This window comes from Rousettus aegyptiacus, unplaced genomic scaffold (assembly GCF_014176215.1).
Source record: "Rousettus aegyptiacus isolate mRouAeg1 unplaced genomic scaffold, mRouAeg1.p scaffold_m13_p_1, whole genome shotgun sequence".
Classification (NCBI taxonomy): Eukaryota; Metazoa; Chordata; class Mammalia; order Chiroptera; family Pteropodidae; genus Rousettus; species Rousettus aegyptiacus.
Window position 1 is genome coordinate 12,230,880 of NW_023416284.1, and position 22,120 is coordinate 12,252,999.

Here is a 22,120-nt window from a genome sequence, read left to right on the forward strand (position 1 = left end):
AAATCACGCATTTAGCACAGGCCCTGCACAGGGAAAGAGCTAAGTATGAGTGAGCTATTGTTATGAGTACCTGTTCATTGAATGAATGAGTGAGTTTGTCTGAGCTCTGTCCCCTCACAGAGTAAAGGCCTGGGACAGGAATGGGGAGGGCTTTGGGCCCTTGACAATCTCAACCACCACTCAAAACACCATCCCTGGATATTCCTATTCTTTGAGCTGGGCAATGAACTCTTCTTAATGCTATGTCGAATGGAGATTAAAGCAATGTCATTAATGTTAATGATCCATAACTTAGCTCTAAGCAAGTTTCCAGGCCCACTCTAGCCTTCCGTCCAGATGGCCTCAAGTCCCTTGTCTAAGGAATTCTAGAGCTACCTCTGGGTGTCACACTCCATACAGCTGGGTTTGCAATGGCTGCAGTCCCCATTTATGACCATTTGCAGGTAAAGCGCTCTAAAGGTGCCAAGGGCCACGATCGGCCTGAAGGTGATCCAAATTCTCCTGGCACTGTGGAGCCAAGGAGTCCAGTCTTCTTTCCTGGAGCCTGGGGGAGGGGCCGGCGGGGGCCTGGGCAGTGCAGGGTTTCTCTGACAGCCTTGCCTCAGATCCAGGACACTGCTCTAGGTGCCTAAGGTACAGAACCAGGAGGAAGACACACAGCAGGTGGGAGGAAACCAGCTGCTTCTCTAAGGGCTGGGTGTGAGGAAAGAAGGTGGGGAAATCCGAACTGGGGAAAGGTAGGGAGGGGAGGAGGAAATTAGGCAAACTTTGCTGAACTCTATCTACAGAGACCCAGCTGGGGTGTCTACGTGGCTGAGAGTTCCAGGTACAGGACACAGAGATGCTGGGCTGCAAAGCCCAGAGATGTCAGCATGCAGAACACGGAGATGCTGCCTCATTTCCCCCCTCCTCAGCCCTTCCCCTTCTCCCTTCTTCACCCCCACCCAAGGCCTCAGAGAAGCCACTGATTCACTCCTACTTGTTTTGGGGGTCTGGGGACCTTTGGATGTCTCTGGTCACCCTAACTGGTATTATGCCCTTCCTACGTAATCCTGGCCAAATCACTTAATGACAGTAATCCAACGTGCATGAAGTCACAAAGGATGCTCACGTCATGACGTCCCAGAATCCTCCAACCATGTTCACTGTACACGCATTATCTCATTTGACCTTAGTGACAACTCTGCGAAATACCATCAGTGCACCTATTTTACAGATGAGGAAACTGAGGCTTAGAGAGGCATTTAACTTCCCAAGGTCATAAGGCTAATTAATGGCAGAACTGGGACTCAAACTAGGCTCTACTAACTGCCAGATCTCGAGCTCTTCTATGAAGCCAGGACGTAGAACAGAGATATCACTGCCCGCACCCTAGAGAAGAGGGAACTGGCTCAGAGAGGTCAGGTAGCAGGCTAACAGTTTTACAGATGGAGCGTGGTGGAGCCATGATGAGAACCCATTTCTTTTACCGCCAGCCCAATGTCTGTTTTGCCTGAGTAGATGATCTCAGAGGTTCCCTCCATCTGAGATACTTTTTAATTCTGGGTTGAGACAGGGAAGAGTTGGAAGAACAGGCGAAAATAAAGAAGTGACGTGGTTTTGCTGCTGCGCCTCACGTTCCTTGACTTGAGAAGCCAATGTGGCTGCCCCGGCTCCGCCCTGCCAGCCTCATCCGTTCTCTCAGTAGTGAAGGAGAGGAAAAGTTATTCAACAAACAGGGTTTTCAACCCTTGGAGCTTGGACTTCCCAGACCTCACACTGACCCCACCCAGTAACTTCCTCCCTAAGGAGTGAGTGCCCACAGTCACCCCCATGCCTGGACCCACCCACCTATTGGTGTGTCAGCAGTGAACGTGGTCCCTAAGGAAGAGTGTGGAACTCACGTGGGCACAGTCACATCCTTCCACACTGGGACACACACCGCACAGTCTGACCCCAAACCAGGGGGGGCGCTCCTCTCACTGACCTGGCTCCGCCCAGCAGCCCCGCAGGCGCGCACCTGGGATCCGCCCCTCAGGGACACACCCCCGGGGAGGAGGTGCTGTCTGAGAAGTCCCAGCCCAGCCTGGCTGAGAGCTCCCGTTTCTGCTCCTCAGCTGCCCCTGGGGGACTAACATGGCCCCAAAGCGTACTTCCTGCGCCCTGAAGCCCGAGCAACTGCAGCAGCTGCTGCTCTCCTCCCAGGAGGCCAAGAAGTCCGCCTACTGCCCTTACAGTCACTTCCCTGTGGGGGCCGCGGTCCTCACCAGGTCTGGGAGGATCTTCTCCGGTAAGGACATGGGCGGACGCCCCGAAGAGGCCCCCTCCGCGACAGACAGCACGGTGGGGGAGGTCAGAGGAGGATAAGCAGGAAGGGCAGGAGGGCGCAGGCAGAGTAGAGCGCAGAGGTGTCCCCCTTTGGCTGTCCCCAAGCCCCAGTATCCCCTTTGGCCCCTGCCCTGCCCAGCATCCCAGACGGTGCTGCTCCAATCTAACGGCTTTCAGTTCTTGGAGGACTGGGAAGCCCAGCAGCAGGACAGGAAAGAAGTTGGGAGAGGAAGTCACAAATCAAGAGCATCAGCAGTCCTCTGTGCCAGGAGGGAGAGGGCTGGTACTTTCTGAGCCCTCCTCTAGGTCCCACCCCTACGGAGGCTTCTGCACGTTATGTCAGCAAGTCCTCACCTCAGGCCCGCTGACCTAGGTGTTATGGCCATTTCTCAATGAAGAAGACTCAGAGAGATGACATGACTTGCTCAAGATCACATGGGACACTGGAGGTGGAACCCAGGGCTGGGGTCCCCAAAACCCTGTGTTTTTCCTGTCACTCACCATGCCAGGGAATGGCTGGGGGAGAAAGCAAGGAATCCAAGTGAGGCGACCTGGCAGTGGGTTACATAGAGGGTCTTGGAGGAAAGGACAGGTAGGGTTTGAGTGACCAGCGATGAATCCAGCCCGAGAAGGTAGGGACAGGAATCTGAGTTGGCACTCATCCATCCCTAAGCTCTTTTTCTTTGATTTGTTGGGTTTTGTAGAAAAGCTCACTTGAACAAAAATTCAGACTTGTTTTTGCTGAGCTAAGGGGTTCTTTTTCAGGGTAGCGGGGAAGGTGGTGAGGAAGCGGCAGGGAGGCCATGCCCTCCCCAGCTGTCTCATTTCCACCACCGCCCCGGGGGCAGATGAGAATTGGCGCAGAGGGACAGAAAAGAATGCCCAGCCCTGCTGCCTCATATCCCCCTTCCACTTGGCGGCAGCTATTTCAAGGACCAGAGGCCCGCAGCAGTACCTGGGCCAGGGACTGCTCACGCCCTCCGCTGCTCAGCTGTGAGTCCACCTGGGGGACCATGCCTCCCCCTCTGCAGTGCCCCTCCTGGCTTCTCCTTGATATTCACGTTATTTCTTATCTTTTGAGGTTCTGCACGGGTTTAATGAGTTACCTGGATCTTAAAGACCTTGGAGCAGGAGAAGGAAACTTGAGTGAGTGCTAGTAGGGGAAAAGACCATGACTAACGTCATCCATCTCAGCCTTACAACCCTGCAAGGCAGTTATTATAGAGCCACTTTGCAGAGAAGGAAGCGGAAGCTCGGAGGGGTTAAATGCCCGAGATCGCAGAGCTGGGATTCGAACCCAGAGCTCCCCAGACTCCCAAGTCTGCTACTCTGTGGAGAAGAAAGAATCTCTGAATGTCATGTGGAAATTTAGGCTGGCCTGGTGACTCAGATGAGTATTAAACGTTAACCACCACCGCAAACAACATTGCAATCCATGTTGCCCCATGGCACCAGGGCCTTGACCATGGAATGAGCCATCGATTCTTTCCAAAGCTTCCACATTCCCTCTTCATCCCTGCATTGATTCATTTATTCACCAAATATTTGCCAAGCACCAATTATGTGTCAGGTAATGTACCAGGTGCTAAGGATATTGCTGTGAGAAGAAATGGTATAGTCCCTGCCCCCACGGAAGCCCCCTCCTCTTACACAGGCCATGGCTCAAAGCGGGAGCCTCAACCGGTGATTGTAGGAGTGAATGAATAAGGAGAGCAGGAGCGTAGCCCATGTAAATTGCAGGGTAGAACCTAGTGTCACAAGAAAAAGGGTCCTGCCATGAGGATTTAGGGAGGCCCTCTGGGATGGGCTGGGGCTCTAGAGTTAGAGGCTCCTGCGTTTGAATCCTGGTGCTGCTGTCGTCCAGCTGGGTGTCTCTGGGCAAACCTGTGGCCCTTCTGAGTCTCAGCTTAATGTGGGATCATAACACCTGCCTTTCAGGATGGCGGTGAACCGAGCTAGTTTGCCTGGCCCGGCGAGGCAGCCAAATTCCTCCCTGATGGTTGGTGCCCATGCTGCATCAGTCACTGAATGGGTTCACTCTCACCCCTGAACGTGAGGCTTTAAAGGAGCTAATGCCTATGAAACGATCGGCCCACAATGAGAATGTCGCAAACGGTGGCTGCTTCTACTGCTACTATTAATGGTATGATGATAATGATGATATGATGATTCGGAGGCAGATTGTGCAGGACTTTTGAAGGCCAAGCAGAGACATTGAGATTTGATGAGGTCGGACATAAGGAGTTAAGGACTATTATTAAGGAGCGGAGTGACATGAAACTGGTGCTTGAAGACAATCAGTCTGACAGGGCTGGGGTGGAGCAAAGGGTGTCACAGGACAATGTCTATCTTGTTTGCCTGGCCTGGAGTAGGTCCTCAGTTAAGGTTCAGTGAACATATGAATGAATGGCTCAGATTAAACAGTACCAGGTGGAATGAAGAGGAAGGGAAGATCAGAGAGCTATTATATGAGACAAATGGATCAGGCCTGGGAAGCGCGGTATTAGAAATAAAGGAAGGAAATGTGGTTCTAAGATTTCCAGCCAGGTGGGCCAGCGGATAGGTGAGGAGGCACCGACTGAGGTGGGAGGCTGAAGGCAGAGCTGGACAGTGCTGGGGGCATGGTGGGCAGGACTAACAGCACTGTTAATAGACAGTCGATTGAGCAGTCACTAAGCACTTAGTAGGCAAGATCTCTTGTAATCTCATAGCTACCCCACGGACAATGAGTGCCACGTGCATTAGTCAGAACACTTTCAGTTACAAATGACACAAGCCAACCAGAGCCATAATAGGCAGTGACATATCTTGTCTTGGGGATAGCTGGATCAAGAACTCAAATGTCCTCATGCCCTTCTTCAACCTTCTGGGTGCTGGTTTCATTCTCTCAGCCTGCAGGTGGTCTCCCCCTAGGTAACAAGGGCCAGGAGTACAAGCAGACTCTGGTTAACATTCTTACAGCCTCAAAAGCAGAAAGAACTCCTCCTCACTAGCTTGAGATGGAAAAATTCCAGGGAATCGCTCTGATTGGTCCATTTCTGATCACGTGCACATCCTGGGGCCAAGCGCTGTTGTCAGGATAGGGCAGTGTGACTGGGCCAGCTGCTTCACATATCTTTCCTCTGAAGGGGGTGGGAATCTGTTACCACAAAAAAAAGTGTGGAGGTGCCAAGCAGACCAAACTGATAGCCAAACACACCACATTTTATAAAGGAAACAACTCAGACTCAATTTTATCAAATTCCAAATGCCATGCTCTTTCTGCTGCCCCTTGCTGCAAGGTGGATATGCAGAAGGGGGCAGAGAGCTGTGCTGAGGAGAGGGGGACAAATGGAGGGCATTTTCCAGAATCCTTGGATCTTCTTCTAGGGATGTCAAGGGAGGGTTGATGGCAGTAAGGCAGGGCTTGGCCAGCAGGGGACCTTGAACAACTAGAGGAAACCTGATAGGGCATCGGGGAGTAAATTAGAGAGAATTAGGGGAAAGAGAGGGCGCAGTTGAATTTAGACACTGTGAGTTTATAGCTTATCGTGGGACAGGTCTGCCCAGTTCTGTGACTTTCTCCAGTTGCGCAAAAGACCAGCCTGAGGAATTCCCACCCTCAGAGGCAGCTGGTGTCCCCTCCAATTCAAAAGCAGGCCTGGCTGCAAAGACAGCCTTGCTGTCATGATCTTGTGATAATGATCCTTTCTCTCTATTACCCCCAGCCCTGGCCCCCTGCAGATGGGCCACCAGGATGGTAATTAGTAACTGCTGAGGGAAAGGGAGGTGAGGACCAGAGGGGCTTTGGGCAGGGGAAGTGGAGTCAGCCCTGGGTCTCCCGCATGGCAGTGTGCTCAGCCCGTGTTAGTGTTCGGAAGCCAGGTGGGAGGTGGGCTGGGGGGAAGTCCTGGAGGGCTACAGGGCTGCTCTCTGCTGGCACCACCAAGGGAAGGGGGAGTTTCTCTTCTTCAGCTCACGCCCTTGGGAAAGTGGTCTACCTCGCCCTTTCCTCCTCCCTCTCTCTCTTTCTCTCTGGACTTCGGCGCTCTATATGTGCCATCGCCAGTTAGGGAAAAAGCCACTCCGCTGGATCAGCTGTAATGAATTCTGGGAGGAGCGAACCACATTTAAAAAGACACTTAGGGTGTTTTGGTTGATCGCTGAATCCACCTTGCCCTGGCTTAACCCTTAAATCTGGTCCTTTGTTCATCTTCTCCCAGATCAGACCCTGCCCTCCTGATTTTCTTCCTAGGCGTCCTTTTACCTTTAAGACCTTTCTTTGGTGCTTTATATTGACCTCCTGCAGGCCCCCACCCTGGTGAGTCACTTCCTGGTGAGTCAAAGCAGGCTTCCCAAACCCGCTTCCTCTCCTTACGGCCCTACCCACCCACCACAGCCCACCAAGCACTCATTCCCCAACTCCAGGCTCATCTATTGGTCCCCTCCACTGTCACTCCAAAGTGGCTCATTACAAAGACTGGCTTCTCTAAAACCCCTCCCACTCTATAGTTGAGTTTGAATATAATTCCTACACGAAACTAAGTGTGGCATTTGTGGTGGGCAGGGAGGCAGGAACAGGAGAAAGTGTAGTTAGTATTTTTTTCATGCACACGAACATGACCTTTCTCTAGTCCAGAGATTCTCAAATGTGGTCCCAGACCGCCAGCCTCAGCACCTCATGAGAACTTGTTAGAAATTCAAATTCTCGAGCTCCAGCCCAGACCCACTGAAGCAGAAACTCCAGGGGTAGGGCTTGGAAATGTGGTTTAAGAAGTCCTCGAGAGGATGCCGATGCCCGCCTGCTCGAGGGCAAGAACCACGGCTCTAATCTTCATCCTTCAGAAGGGGGAGTGGGTAGCACGGCTCTCTTCTCTGGTGACTGGGTCCAAATCACCCCTTTGTTGGTAAACTTCTTTCCTTGCTGACATCTTGATGATGTCTGACCCCAGCCCTGCCTGAAGCAACAAACCACCTCAAAACATGGCCTCGCTGAAATGCCATAGAGGAAAAGAGCAATCCTTTCCGTGTGACAGGCTAGGATGTGAGTCCTGGCTCCTTGCCACCAGCCTCTGCCTTTACCTTCTGTAAAATGTAGTTAAAATAGTATCTGCCTTATAGAGTTGGTAAAAGGATTAATTATATAACGTAAACTGTTCCGGGGAGAACCTGACAGATGCAGCAAGGTCAAAGGTCAGCAAAGGCGGGAGGGGCAGGTGTGGATGGGCCTGCAAGGGCTTGTTTAAAGACAGTCTTTTCAAGCAGGGCATCAGGAACCTGGATGCGAAGATGAGGTGGGGAGCAAGAGAGACCTATTTATTGCATTTCAGAATAAAAGCAATAAAAGAATAAAGGAAAGCAATTAGTAATAATAGCACTATCATGTAGTTTGGTCCAATCTTATATTTAGGGATTCCTAATTTGGTACCATATTAGCCTCTCATGACTAAGAATGGTGCCTGGCTTTTCAGGATTGCAATACATGGCCAAGGGCTTCCTTTTTTTTTTTTTTTTTTTTTTTTTAAGCAAGACTGAGAAACGCTAGAGGCTCCAAATAGTTATTCCTTTGTATCTCAGAGATCTAGTATTGAAGTGGGAACTCCCACACATTTGATAAATACTTGAGCGCCTCACTGGCCTCCGGACCATACTGCAATGGGCAATGTAAACAAAGCCCCAGCCCACAGGGAGTTTACACTACCATTTCAGGAAATTGGTAAGTGCATAACAGGTAAATGGGTTGAGAGGGTTAGAGGCAGACCTCCAAACTAAAGCAATTTTAGGTAGGGAGGTCATGGAAGACCTCTCTGAGCGGAGACCCATGAGTAGGGAGAACCATGTGCATGTAGAGACTAGAGAGTTCCGGGCAGTGGGAACAGCCATTACGAAGGCCCTGTGGCAGGAGGGTACTTGGCATCCGTGGGGAACAGCTGAAAAGCCAATGGGCCTGGAGAGCAAAAGGAGATGAGGTCCAAGAGGTAGGCATATTGGCAGCGGATTACGAAGAGGCTTGTAATCGTGGAAAGGATTTCAGAGTGCCTGAAGGACAGATACAGGGTCACTCTGACACCGGGTGTAGGAGAAGAAGCTCAGTCGCTCAGGCCTGCCACCATCGAAGCCTTGACATTCATGCAGTTAATAACAGCGGCTAGCAGCTGCTCATCACTTTACTCTGTGCCAGGCTTTACGCTAATTGCTTTACGTACACAATCTCAACTTATTCTCACTAGCGGCCTATGAGGAAGGCAGTGCCACTATCATTTTATAAATGAGGACACTGAGACTCAAGGAGGTTCAGTCCCTTTCCCAAATTCTCAGAGCCAGTAGGGCACAGGGTCCCAGGGAAGAACAGAACCTGGCTGCTCTTTCTACAAGGCTCTGTCTGAGCAGTGGGGTATGTGAGCAGGCTCCCTTCTAAAAAATGTCTCTCATCGCTTCTCGGCCTTTTGGCTAAGATCAAGTGCAGTGTCTGTTCTTATCAATTAAAACAATCTCTCTCTCTCAAACTGGCCCATTGAAATTTTGGAAGCCATAAAGGAAGATTTCTCTAAATGGGGCCATTCTGAGCATCAAATACGGACACAAGCAATTGTCCTGAGAGACTGGGCCTTCGGCAATCTGGTCATTTGCTTTAACAGCATTATCTGCAAAGTCCAAGATTTATGTGACTCATGCTTAATAAGGAAAGTATCTCTAAGTCAGGGACAAGTCAGGGCTGCTAAACAGGAAGTAGGAAGCAAGGCTGGCAGGGATCCTAACTTGGAGGAGGTGGGAGTCAAATGCATCAAGGTCAAAGGTCATCAAAGGTAGACGCGGTGGGCATGGATAAGTAGGCAAGGGTGTGTTTAAAGAAAGTCATTTCAGGTGGGCATCAGGAACCTGGCTGGGGAGATTAGGTGGAAAGCAGGAAAGATGTGTTCACTTATTCATTTAACTTTCATTGAGCTGAGAGGCTGAGCAATATAGGGCCAGTTATCCCAGCTACAGTAACTCACTTGTGGATATGAATACATGCTTGGCCAAAGCAGGCGTTCGATAGATGTTAACCATGCCTTTCGAGGTTGCAACTCCCTGGCCATTCCCTGTCAGGTATTCCAACTATGTTAACTGATTTCTGTATGGTTGCAAATGACAGAAATACGCATCAACTATTTTAGGCAAAGAGGGGTGCACTGATTCCTATAAACTGTGGGAAGAGTTGGGGTATAGCTGGGCTTCCGCAGAAACAACGAAGACTCAGGCTCTTTTCTGGCTGTCTTTCATCTCTCACCTATTTTTCTAAGTGTCCATGTCATTGTCTCCTAACGGTTTCCTTCATAACGAATAGGAAACAGATCATTAGCAGGGTCCAGGCTCACACTCTGAGTTCCAGAGAGGAGCTGAAGTTCCTGCACAGAGAACTCTGATTGGCCCAGTGTGGGTCAGGTGCTCATCCTTAGACCAATAAAAGGGTCATGTGAGAAAAGATGGCAGCTCCCATTTGAACTATATGCTAAGGTATGATGAAAGGCTCATTCCTTAGAGGAAATAAAATGGAGGAGAAAATGCTAAATTGTCAAAATAATAATCTATATTATTATTATTATTATTATCATCATTATCATCATCTACCCTTAGTTGCCCAGTATGCACACTTGCCCTTCTTCCTAAAAGTAGACTTCCAAACCTGTCCCCACCTAACACCACATAGTCATTCTATACATGACTATTAGTGAACACACTCACCCTCACCCCAGCAGGAGACCTGCAGCCAAGGTACCTGGTCTAGGGGGCAGGCTGTCTAGTGATATCAATTCTTCATGAGTTTGACATGAATGCCTGTGATCCTGAGAATCATGATAATGGCTAATGGGTTGAACGATTAATTTTACCTCTCTGAACTTGCCAATATAAATAATGAAGGGACAGAAAATTAAGTGAGGAAAATATATGAGGCGACGATGATCGAACAATCTGCAAATTCGATGAATGTAAAAAGAACAAAATGCTGCATAATCGCAGTGAAGACACAGACTGAGAAAAAGGGAGTGTAACAGATCAGGAACAGACTAAGACAAGGAAACAAATATACATACAGTGACTAGAACAGATGGCTGCTTATTTCTCTCTTATCTAATAGACCAGAGGTGGGCTGGAGTCCGGGGCGTATGGACTGTTCTGTTCTACTCTGCTTGGCAAGGTAGTTCAGGTCAGAGTCCTTCTCTCTTAATGTCCTGCCATCCCTAGAGTGGTGTCCTGATCTGCATGTTCAAAACAGACAAACATCAACACATCCGTGCTCCTGGGAAAGCGAAAGGTGAAGTGGGGGGCAAGCAATGTTCCCATAAAAATGTAATCTCGAAGTCGTACCCATCACTTGGTGCTCACATCCCATTGGTTTAAATTAGAAAACCATATGAAGCTTCCAGGGAGGCTGGGAAATGCAGTCTCCAGCTGCGTAGCCATGTGCCCAGCTAAACTCCAGGGGATCCTATCGGGAGAGTGAATGCAGGGATCAGTATTTGCCACTGGACCCCTGTGGGCCTCTGGGAGCTTCTTTCTTGACCATTATTCTTGGCCACACATCTGAAGTGGGTGTTGGAGGGAATGCCCTCCTTGGGGGCGTATAACTCTCTTCTGAGGGTTGAGTTTTGGGATGCCAGGGTCTTTAAAGATTGAGCAATCGCAGGCTTTTGAAAACCGAATTTTTGTCTTCTTTGGCCAAGTCTACCAAAACCTTAGAAGCTTTCGTGTCTGTTTGCTATCCAACACTATCATCAGGAGTACCACACCCAATGACCCTTTCCCTTTCCAGGCATAGTTCTTAAGCCTATCAACTCTTCTTCTTCTTTTTTTTTTTTTTTTTCCAATAACTGGCTTCTCTGCCTGCCCCATCTCCGCTGCCTCATTTTAGTGGTGGCTACCTTGAGACAACCCAAAACCGTCAGCCAGGTGAGAAGGTTGCACCCTTCATCAGACCTTTGGCGCAGGGCCGACTCTAATCGCCAAGTGGAGCAATCCTAGCGGTAGATTACATGGTCTGCCGTCCGGGTTATTGCAGCACGGGGATTTTCAAATCTGTTGCCGAGCAGGAAGGGCACCAGCTTGCTGCCTTCCTGTGTCTGCAGGTCTTTCACATTGCCCAACTGCTAAGCCAAGGCCACGTATTTTAGACATCTTTGTTAAAGCCGCATCTCACTTTTCAGCACAAATTTCTGTATTAGGTATGAGTTAAGCTGCTGTAACAAAAATCCAAAAATACAATGACTCGAGCATGACAGAAATCTCTTTTTCTCTCAACATAACAATTCAGAGGAGGCAGTCAGTCCGGGGCAAACAGGTAACTCGACTCTGCTCCAAATTCCTTCTGTCTTGTTGCTGCTCCGTCCCTATGACAGTAAACCACATGGTCAGAGGTGTCCCACCCCAGTCCGGCTTGTGAAGGGGAAAAGATAGGAAGTAAAGGACAAGCAATCTCCTTACAAAAAAATGCGATTCAGAAGTTTCTCACCTCCCTTTAGGCCACACCTCACTGGCCAAAACTTAATTACGTGGCAACACTCTGCTACAAGGGAGTCTGGGAAATATAATCTCCAGGGTACTGGCTTTGTGATCCACCATGTTAGAATGTGGGTCATTTGTATCACGTAAAGAAAGAAGGAGAAAACGAATACTGGGGAACAGTTAATATCCCTGCATCAAGGAGAAAACCAAAGTATGAAGAGTGACACATCCCGATGGTCAGGGGGAAGCCCAGACTGTCATGGTCTCACCTCTGTGGAAATACGGACTTTCTTAGCCGGCCTGGCTATCCCAATGTTTTGTCTCCTGGGCGTAGACCTTGCTCATTATTCCTCAGGGACACCCCTGAGAGGGACACTGGGAAGGACTCCCTTACTGTGGGTCTGTGCCACCTAAGCAGCTCACCTCCCACTGGGGGACTGGAGATTGCCTTAAGGCTTGTGTAATCACAGACACCTTTTGCAAAGCTTGCGAGTGTTTTGTTTGTTGATTTGTTGATTTTGAGGTTGTTTTGCAACACACCTCACAAAGAAACTTGGTTGAACATTGATAGCTGGTAACTAGCAGCAAAAACTATACACAGGCCCAATCTTTGAATCAGGACCCACCACCCCGTCCACACTACCATAGCCCGTGGCTTCTGTCTTTTAGATCCAGGGCTGGGGGCTGTGCTCACCTTCTTACGTCTCAACATCTCCCCTTGGTTTTGACCTGCTGGGGAGATGAGGCTGAGTTAATCTGCCCTGTTATCCTGCCCCTGCTCCTAGGGTAAGCTTCAAGATCAAGGCATTGGGTAAGTGATAAAAGTGGGAGGTTCTTGGAAAGGGCCACGATACCAGTGGGTCATAGTTACCCGATATTTTAGGTCAAATTGCCCCCCTCCCCCCCCCCCCCACACACACAGCTTTTTTGGAGTAACTGGTGCCTTCCTGCACTGGAATAGGGCAAGCCTCTTACTCAACACATGCAACAGGAAATGGTTTTACTGGAAATGTGACTGGGCCCTTCTCTCCTTTCAGGATGTAACATAGAAAATGCCTGCTACCCACTGGGCATCTGTGCTGAACGGACTGCTATCCAGAAGGCTGTCTCAGAAGGGTACAAAGATTTCAGGGCAATCGCTATTGCCAGGTGAGTGGGAAAGCCGGGTCACTGCAATATTCATTCATCTGTTCACCCAACATCCACCACACACCTGTATTCACCTATTCATCAATCCAACATGTTTATTCTGCACGACCTATGTTCCAAGCACTGTAAACAACTCTGGGCTGAGTGTGAGGATAAGGAAATAAATAAAAAAATAGACTCTGCCCTTGGTGAGCCTGCAGAGCAGGTCCACGACCAAAGCAACTCTAAGACAAGGGCAGGTTTGTTGTTGTTTGAATAACAGCACAAAGTACAGCAGAATCCCTCCAAGATGCCATAGAAACTTAAAGCTGGAGGGACCTAAAAAATTACCTGGCCACTCTAAGACTCCCTGGTCACCACCCCCATTTTACAGCCGAAGATGCTGAGACACAGATAACATGAGCAACTTTCCTGGGAGTTAGTAGCAGAGCTAGGACAAAACTAGATCTCTAGAGTCACACCTCCGGGCTCATTCCACTTCGACATGCTGTGCCGGGAGGTCAAACACTCTTCCCTGCTCTCCTCGAGCTGACACAGGGATCTGTCATTGTGTGTGCTGACTCCTGCTCTTGGCATCACTCACTTCTCGGTGTCAAGAACCAGAAAACAAAGACAGGCTGGTGAGGCGACAGCCAGGTAAACCCAGGTTGATGGTTCCGACTAATCAGATTCCAGCCCAGGTTCCGGCTTAACAACAGCACCCAGCAACCCCCTCTGCCTGCCCTAAGCATAGATTTCCAAGTTCCCCCATGGTACCCTCAAAGGGGGCTCAATGAATTCTTGTTGGCCCTGGACCCAGACTCAGTGGCTTTGAGCATATGGGATTTGAGCATATGAATGGGCCCTCTTTTACTAATTTGGACCCCATTATGCTTCTGATAATGATGAATTGCTCTTGTCTGGACCTTTGCATTGTCCATGAGAGAGAGTTTTCTTGGGAAATTAATGGTGCGAGGGCAATAACACAGGAAATGTTTGACCCACTCATAAAGAGACTGCATGGCTGACCTAGCGTTGGTCTTTTGGACATCTGGCTGCATGGGTCATGTGCCAGGACTGAGTCATCTCTTCATTGTGATGGAGCTACAGGACCTTTGTGGCAGAAATGTAAGGACCTGCAGCAAGGTTGATGGGGGAGGGGAGACAGGTGACAGAAATGAGCCCCCATTTCTTTTAAGCTCCTAAACTTGGCCTTGTTCTGGCCCCAGGGTGGACCAGGTTATTGAAGGTTTTTTTCCCTGAGTAACCAGAGCCCAGGGTGCACTTATGGAGAAGGGCATCAGCTTCCCAGAGCACTTCTTGTGACAGAGGACAAAGCTTCCCTTTGGCTTTGGGAGAAATAAATGAGGCTGTGCTGGGAACATTTTGTGTGGATAAGCAGAGATCATGATGTGAATTACACTTTATAAAGTAGAGGGAGTGAATAACTTAATTTGAAAGCCGATCCAAGAAAATAATGATATTCCGGGGGAAAAGAAGCCAAAGTCACCAAAAGGATAATGACATGGTAGCCTTTGCTCTGTTTAGAATGTTCCCAGTGAAAGGCTTTTTCTCTTGGCCATTATCTACTTTTAAATATGACTGGGTATTGCTAGCGATGATTAGAAAAAGTCCTTTTTTACACGAAAGCTGCATGTTTCCAGTGCTCAACTGCTCTGCTCGGGTGCTCAGCCTGCACCAGCGTCCTTGAGCCGGAAGTGCAGTCATGATTGCACTAGTGATTTGTTAAATTGAGATCCAGTTCCCTTGTGAACATTGAGGTGTGAACAGCCTAAGAGAGCCCCTTTGAGACCTCTTAAGATAGAGAGTGCAGAGCCCAGCATGGGATTTTGCTAATGGGGAGATAAGCCTGTCCCACTGGGGTCCCAGCTGTAGTCATCAAAGTTGATAGGTTTCCAGCCTGTCAAGTCTCCTAAGCATGTGTGGCCTGACTGTGTGACCAAGGGCAGCACAAACCACAGGAAACCGCCAGTGCCAGGCACTAGCAAGAGGTGGGGAAGCAGGGAGGGAATGCCCCGAGGCACCCAGCACATCTCACAAGCATCTTCTTTCCAGCTTTTCATTCTAACTCTTGACAGGAACGTTGAGTACGAGTTAAAAACCTAGGTTTGTTTTTTTATTGAGAACTGGTCTTAAATCCTGCTCCACTATCGATCGCAAGTGCATTTTTCATTAATCTGAGCCTGGCTTTTCATCTACAAAGTGGAGGAGAATTAACACCTCCCCACTGGGCTGTTGCAAAGTTTGTGGCACAGAGTATGCGATAAGTTAAAATTATTATTTTAATGTTATCATTATTATACTTGCAAGCTGCAAAACTACCAAAGACAGAATCCAGAGATCCTGAGTTCAAATCCTGGTTCTCTGGCTTTCCAGCTCTGTGACCTTGGGCAGGTCATGTCACCTTTCATGATCTGTGACATGTGGATAATGGGAATACCTACATAGCCCCTACTTGGTTAGGTTGTTAGGGGATTAACTGATGTTTGGCACATGAGGTTCTTAGCACAGTGCCTGGCACAGAGTAGCGCAATGTAAGTGTAAGCCATTATGTAAGCCATTATCATCATCAGGCTGTCCCCCAGCTCTCAGAGCTGTGATGCCTAGATGTGCCATATTATGATTTTTTGAAATCTAGAGCAAATCCAGTTCCTAGGGAATTCATGTTCACCACCCCAATTCTACCTTGAAAACCCTAATGCAGGTCCCCTTGTCTGACAGCTGGCCAAGAAGGTCACAAGTTTGGGACAGGAATTAGTGAGCTTGGCAGGGGCCAGATCATAAGGAGTCTTACAGGCTGTGGAAGGGAGGCTGAATTTCACTCAGCACCTCACCCATGGTTGTAACCACAGTCTGCCTATGTTATGACATTTACATGCAGATTTTATCTGCCTTAACTAATGGCTCGATCCCTGAAGGCAGGGATTCTCTGATGGGTCTTTGTTTCTCCTTCCCCACGCCTAGAGCAGGCTCTAGGTCAACATGTGTGGGATGAAGAGAAAAAAAAAACAGAGTCCAACCTCCAAGAAAGAACTTGCGACAGGCTCTGGCTGCAACACCTGTCACCTGGTCATCACGAGGGTTAATGTGGCTCAGCGTGCATCCTGGGCAGGGGTCCCTACCTCCTCAAGTTCCCGTGGGCATTTGTTCTGAAGCTGGGAGTGTACTCAGAGAGGATCCACCTTTCCATGGAGCAGAACCATTCCTTAGCTGGACCTCCACATATAAAAGGGAGTTTTACTGTGAGGATTAAATAAAACAGCAACCCATCAGTCTCCACTCAGTTGCTTTATTCAAGTCATACCATCTATTTCTGTCTCCACTTGTTACGTGGCTGGCTGGTTGGTTGGTCTGGCTCCCCTCACTAGTCAAAAACTCCTAAGTGCAATGAATATTTCCTGTTTTGTTCACTGATGTATTCCCAGCGCCGACAGCGCCTTGCCTTTGTAGGTGCTCAATAAATATTGTTGATTAAAATGAAATAATGCATATAAAGTGCTTTTCAGGATGCCTGACACATTCCGGGCACATGTTAAACAGTATATAATAAAATAAATTAATTATAAAATAGTACGTAGAGTATACAGTATACAATAAAACTGTATCTGATAGGGTACTAAAATTGTGACAGAGCTTATATATGTAAAGGGATACGTGCCCGGTACTTAGCATAGGCGATGACATTATGTCTGTGGCATTCTAAAGTTTACAAAGTCCTTCACACACCTTACCTCATTTTATCCTCTAGCAGTCCTACACAATGGACATCATTAATCCCCCAATTTTATAGGCAAAGAAAATGAGCTTTGCATGGGTCGAAATGACATGGTCAAAGTCACCCGTAGTTAGCAAAAGGAAGAGCTGACCGAGAAACACATTTGGAACCCTGTAATCATCCAGAGACATCACAGAGCTGTGGGTCTAGGAAAACAAGGATGGCAGTGGCTGCCAGCCTAACCTGTGGGGCTCCAGCAGGCTTGGAGTTTCCTACAGTTACATCCACGTTCTTTAAGCACTGTCTTTTGTCCTGTTCAGAGCTGGAGGACAGTCTGTAGGTGCCTTAATTCTCAGTGACAACTCCTTGGCTGTGAGCTTCTCCTCTCCAGAGGTTCTCAGGTGCAAGGAGCCCCGTTTTCTCTTTGACTCACATGCATTTTATTCTTTCATGCCTCCGGGCCTTTGTACATACTGTTTCCTTTGCATGCGATAAAAAAAAAAAAAAAAAAAAAAAATTTAAAACCCCAGGGCTTCAGAATAGTACCTCTGTTGCTTCATCTCACTGAAACTGCTTCCTCACAGGTAAAATGATCATTCTGACACTCAGCTTATACTGAGAATTAAGGGAAATAATGTATGTCAAGTGCCTGGCAGAGAGCGTAGTAGGTGCTCACTAATGGTGACTTATATACTCTACGCTTTCTCCAAGAATCAGGCCAAATGTCACCTTCTTCTGCATTTTGTTCAAGTTTTCCATGTCACCCACTGCGCTGAGCAATCTCTCGAAAACCAGAGACAAATTCTCCTTAACTTTTGTGTCGCTGGAGTGTGGGTGACAGTAAGTGCTCACTAAACATTTACCTATTGAACACACCAGTGGAAATAATGGTCCTGCCCATGACCTTGCCTCTTGCAAGTATGGAAAGCCACCAAACCCTGTTTTTCAGCCTCTGGAAACATAGCCCATCTGTGAATCAGGAACTGCCTAGCAGGGTTTGACTTAAGGCTTAATGTGGAAGGGACAAGACTCAGGGGACCGAATTTTAGCAATTGTCATGCTTCTGGGGAAAACTGATCCGTGTTTGATTCTCTACTTCCTCAGTGACTTACAAGATGACTTTATCTCACCATGTGGAGCCTGCAGGCAAGTCATGAGAGAGGTAAGCAGCTTCTCTTTCTTTCTGGAATATAAGCCTGATGCCTCGCTGCCTTCCCCAGGCTGTGGAAGCAACGCCAAGCTGCCAGCCAGAAGACACAGCTGCCGTCTTGTTTGCTGGGTTGGCTGGCTTCAAAGGCCTTCCCAAGTTTGCATGAACCACTGGAAATTATTTTTTCACTCAGCTCTGCCCTCACAGAGTTTGTAGTCTAGTGCAGGAGACAGACACTAAACAAGGAGCAAAATAAATAGAGTTTCTGAGAGTGAGGAGGGCTATGAAGAAAAGAATACAGAAAAAGAAGTCATGAGTGACAGGAAGGGTGTAACCAGAACAAAACGGGTCCCTTTGCGAGTCAAACAGATACGTGCAGGCTTAGAGCAAAGAAAGTTAAGGCTTTATTTCAGGGAGTCACAAGTCCTGGAGACGCAGGCAAGCTAATGCTGTCACCAACCTGGCTCCTCAGGTGTCTCGGGAGTAAAGATTATATAGGGAAAATCAGTCATCGTGGGTCAATGGTCATTGTGTTCAGTTCTGGAGTCAGCCTGGGTCAATGGTCATTGTGTTCAGTTCTGGAGTCAGCCTGGCGCCGACCCGTCTGCTCCCATCTGGTCCCATGGCCAGTGCGGTCGTTGTTCTGCCTCAGTGGGCTTGGGGCTGAAACACACCTAAAGCTAAGATGTTATCCTTGGTGCAACCGAAATTTATTGTCTCCCTGACAATAGACCTGAGTCTCCATAAATCTTACATCCTAAGGCTTAATGAATGATTAAAGGAGCAGACATACAGGAAGGGAGGGTTACAGGGGTAGTAGGTCATATTCTAGATCAGGCTGAGAGCTCAGCAAACAATAGCCCACTGGCAAATCCAGCCTGCAGCTATTTATTCTAAATAAAGTTTTATTGGCATGCAGCCACACCCATTCCTTCATTCAGTATTGTCTATGGTTGCTCTGGTCTTGGACAGCGGAGAAGTGAAATGACCCACTGAGGGACAGTAGCCAGTCAGTGGTGAGCTGGCATCCAGGGCTAGTTCAGGCTGACTGCAAAACCCATGCTTATCACAGCTGCCACCCTGCCTTTATGGTTCTATAAATCAGACAAATTCTTTTCAGCCATGGAGGAGACATAACAGCGCTTTGCAGAATAGGAGCTGCTCGACCATTAGGGGCTTCTGTCACTGGGGTTGTTTAATGTGGGGAGAGAAGATGTTATTCCATTTTTGCTTTTGGCCTTGGGGTTTCAAAGCATCTGTTGAACACACAAGCACCTCCATCTTTTTGCCAGGGTGGCACACCCGATAATTAGCAGAACTCATTTCCCAAATTCAGATGAAAAATGCCACCACGAAGGCACTGAATTCACAGTGTGGACTTCACCTCACTTGAGAGAGGCAGGAATGACTGCCCAGCTCCACGGCATGTCCAAGGCCCTCTAAGGAAACCACATCAGGATACCAGCTCCCTGGCTCCCAAGGCCCGACTTGCAATTGCTCCTTGCCATTTTCTCCAAACAGATTAGATGTTGGCAAATAGGGAAGACAAATTAAAACGCTGAAGGAGGGAGAGGCAAAAATGAAAGCAAAATGCTAATAATAAGAGATGAAGCTTGGGGGCCAGGGACCTGGCTCTTAAACTCACCTCCACTCTACTTTCATCCATACCCTCAGGCAGAGCTTGCAAGCCGAAAGACATCCCTCCTTAAATAACTAATTGTGCCTGGTACTAACTTTGTGATTCAGACAGAAGCGTGGAGAAACAACGCACTGCAGACCTGAATGTGCATGAGCAACCGCTAGCAGTCAGTAGGAATGGCCTCCATTAATTGAGTACTTACAATATGCCAGGCAATGCGTACAGGTGCTTTATACCTATCGGCTCTAATTCTGACAGCACCTGGCCAGGTAGAGTCTCTGTTTGTCGACTCCTACTACAGGACTTTCCATTATGCCACAGCCAATTTAACTCTCCACTGGTCTTCCTGCCTAGTACATCTGACTCTGAAACCATTTCACAGATCAAGACACCGAGACCCAAAGAGGTCAGTCATTTGCCCAAGGCAGCTCCTGATAGTGTAAGAGAAAGAGGCGGAGATCTGAGCTAAAATTCTGCTTTGCTGACATTACCCTGAAAAAGCTGTTAATTCGTCATAAAAATGGGGATTGTAATAGCATCTGTCTCAAAGGGTAGACAGTGAAATCATGCATATGCAGTATCTGGTATGTAAGGAAGCAGGCACGCAACTTCTCCTGGTCGTGAGTAGTAAACAAGATGCTGCGAGGGAAGCAGATACAGGTTGTTTTTTGTCATAGCAGGAGGAGGCTGTCCCAGGGGTTGGATGTTGTTCTTGTAAATCCCTGGGTGAGTCCTCATACAGAATGGAGCACTTATGGGCCGTCAACAATGTGCCAAGCACTGTGCTAACTGTGTAATATGCTTTTTTTTTTTTTAATTTTTAAAATTTATTATTTTTTTTTATGATGACATTGGTTAACAAAATCCAATGAGTTTCAGCCGTACATTTTAACAGTAAGGCATATATATATTTACATTGTGTGTTCACCTCCCATAGTTAGGTTTCTTTCTGTCACCATATATTTAACCCCTTTTGCCCCGTCTACCTCCTCCCCCCTCCCTCCCCGTTGGTAACCACTAATCTATTGTCTCTGTTTGTTTGTCCTGTTCATTTGTTGCTTTTAGATTTATATCCCACATATGTGATATAATGTGATTTTCAACTTTTTTCTGTCTGGCATATTTCACTTAGCATAATTATCTTGAGGTCCACCAATGAAATACTGCACAAATGGCAGTATTTCATCTCTTCTTATGGCTGAGTAATATTCCATTGTATATACGTACCACAGCTTCTTTAGCCAATCGTCTATCAGAGGACACTTCAGTTGCTTCCATGTCCTGGCCACTGTGAATAATGCTGCTATGAACATCGGTGTGCAGATATCTTTTCGGATATGAGTTTTCAAGTCTTTGGGGTTAATACCCAGTAGAGGGATTGCTGGGATCATATGGTAGATCAATTCTTAGTTTTTTTAGGAACCTCCATACTGTTTTCCATATGGCTGTACCAATTCGCAGTCCCACCATACGTTATCTTTCTTTGGCTCCTCCCTCAAGCCCTGTGAGCTAGGCACGTCTGTAATTCCCATTTACAGATGGGAAAACAGAGACGCAAAGACAGGAAGAGATAGAGCCAGACTCAAACCCAGGCCAGTCCTACCCCCTTCAGCCACACTGCCTCCCTCACACTAGCTTTGCCTCTTTTCCAGTTTGGCACCAACTGGGCTGTGTACATGACCAAGCTGGATGGCACCTACGTTGTCAAGACAGTCCAGGAGCTGCTGCCTGCCTCCTTTGGGCCCAAAGCCCTGCAGAAGGTCTAGGGAAGGATGGAGAACACCTACCACCTGGGAGGGCCTGGGTTTGTTGCCACAAGACAGTCGCCTGAAGACATTCTCACAGACCTAAGGATCACCTGCCAAATGGTCCCCCAACCCCACAAGGGCAGGGCAGAGATGACTTTTCAAAATCATACTCAAGCACTGCGGTCTTCTACTAAAGTGATAAAGAGTTTCACTCCGACCTGGGCCAGAGCCCCTCCTTGCAACCCACCTTGTCTTCTCTTTCCTCCCTGCGGGCCCCTTTAAAATTCTAGCCAAGTCTGGACTGCTTCCTCATTAGCCTTCCTGAGGTCCTATCCTGTTCTGAGCGACTCCTCCGATTATAAACATCACTGAACACCCTGACTCAGTAGAGCACGTTTTGCTTTGTCTCTATCGTTGCTTACAGCTTCTAGGAAGGACAGGTGATTTGTCTTTGTAGAAAGCCTTGGATGCTTTCCGCTGGGAGAGAAAATGGGCCCTTAGCTCTGTGGACCCATCAGTGTGGAGAAAGTTTTAGGCTACTTACTCCTGCATTCTCTGTGACTGCCAGTGGCCATTTCTAGCATCTGTTTTGGGCTCCCCCTTCTTACAGATGAGGGTGCTGGGCTTCTGACAGGTTAGGTAACTTGCTCTAGGACTATGGCAAAGCTCAGACCGGAATCCAGGTCCTGTAACTCCACCAAGGTCCAGAGACAGTGTATGCTTTTTGCCATGCTCTATGCTAAGGTGTTTAACATGTATGAATCCATTTAGTCCTCACTTAACAAGCACAAAGCATATTGCCCTTACTTTACCAATCGGCAAATCGAAGCTCAGAGAAGTTGAGTCACTTGCCCAAAGTTACATAGCTAATATGTGGCAGCCTGGAATTTGAACCAGGTCTATCTGATTCTAAGTGTTTTTTCCACTCTCCCACAGTTGATGTCTGGCTG

At 48.1% G+C, this 22,120-nt stretch overlaps 1 protein-coding gene and 1 pseudogene across 1 annotated transcript; both read left to right on the forward strand.

Moving 5' to 3' along the window:
- Positions 1–2,060: 2,060 nt before the first annotated feature.
- CDA (cytidine deaminase) lies at positions 2,061–21,551 on the forward strand. Its single transcript, XM_016149192.2, has 4 exons — positions 2,061–2,269; positions 12,807–12,918; positions 17,738–17,795; positions 21,075–21,551. The coding sequence occupies exons 1-4, from the start codon at positions 2,116–2,118 to the stop codon at positions 21,186–21,188; spliced, it is 438 nt and encodes a 145-aa protein (XP_016004678.1). The 5' UTR covers positions 2,061–2,115; the 3' UTR covers positions 21,189–21,551.
- On the forward strand, positions 8,717–8,861 carry LOC118606194 (annotated as a pseudogene).
- Positions 21,552–22,120: the final 569 nt, after the last annotated feature.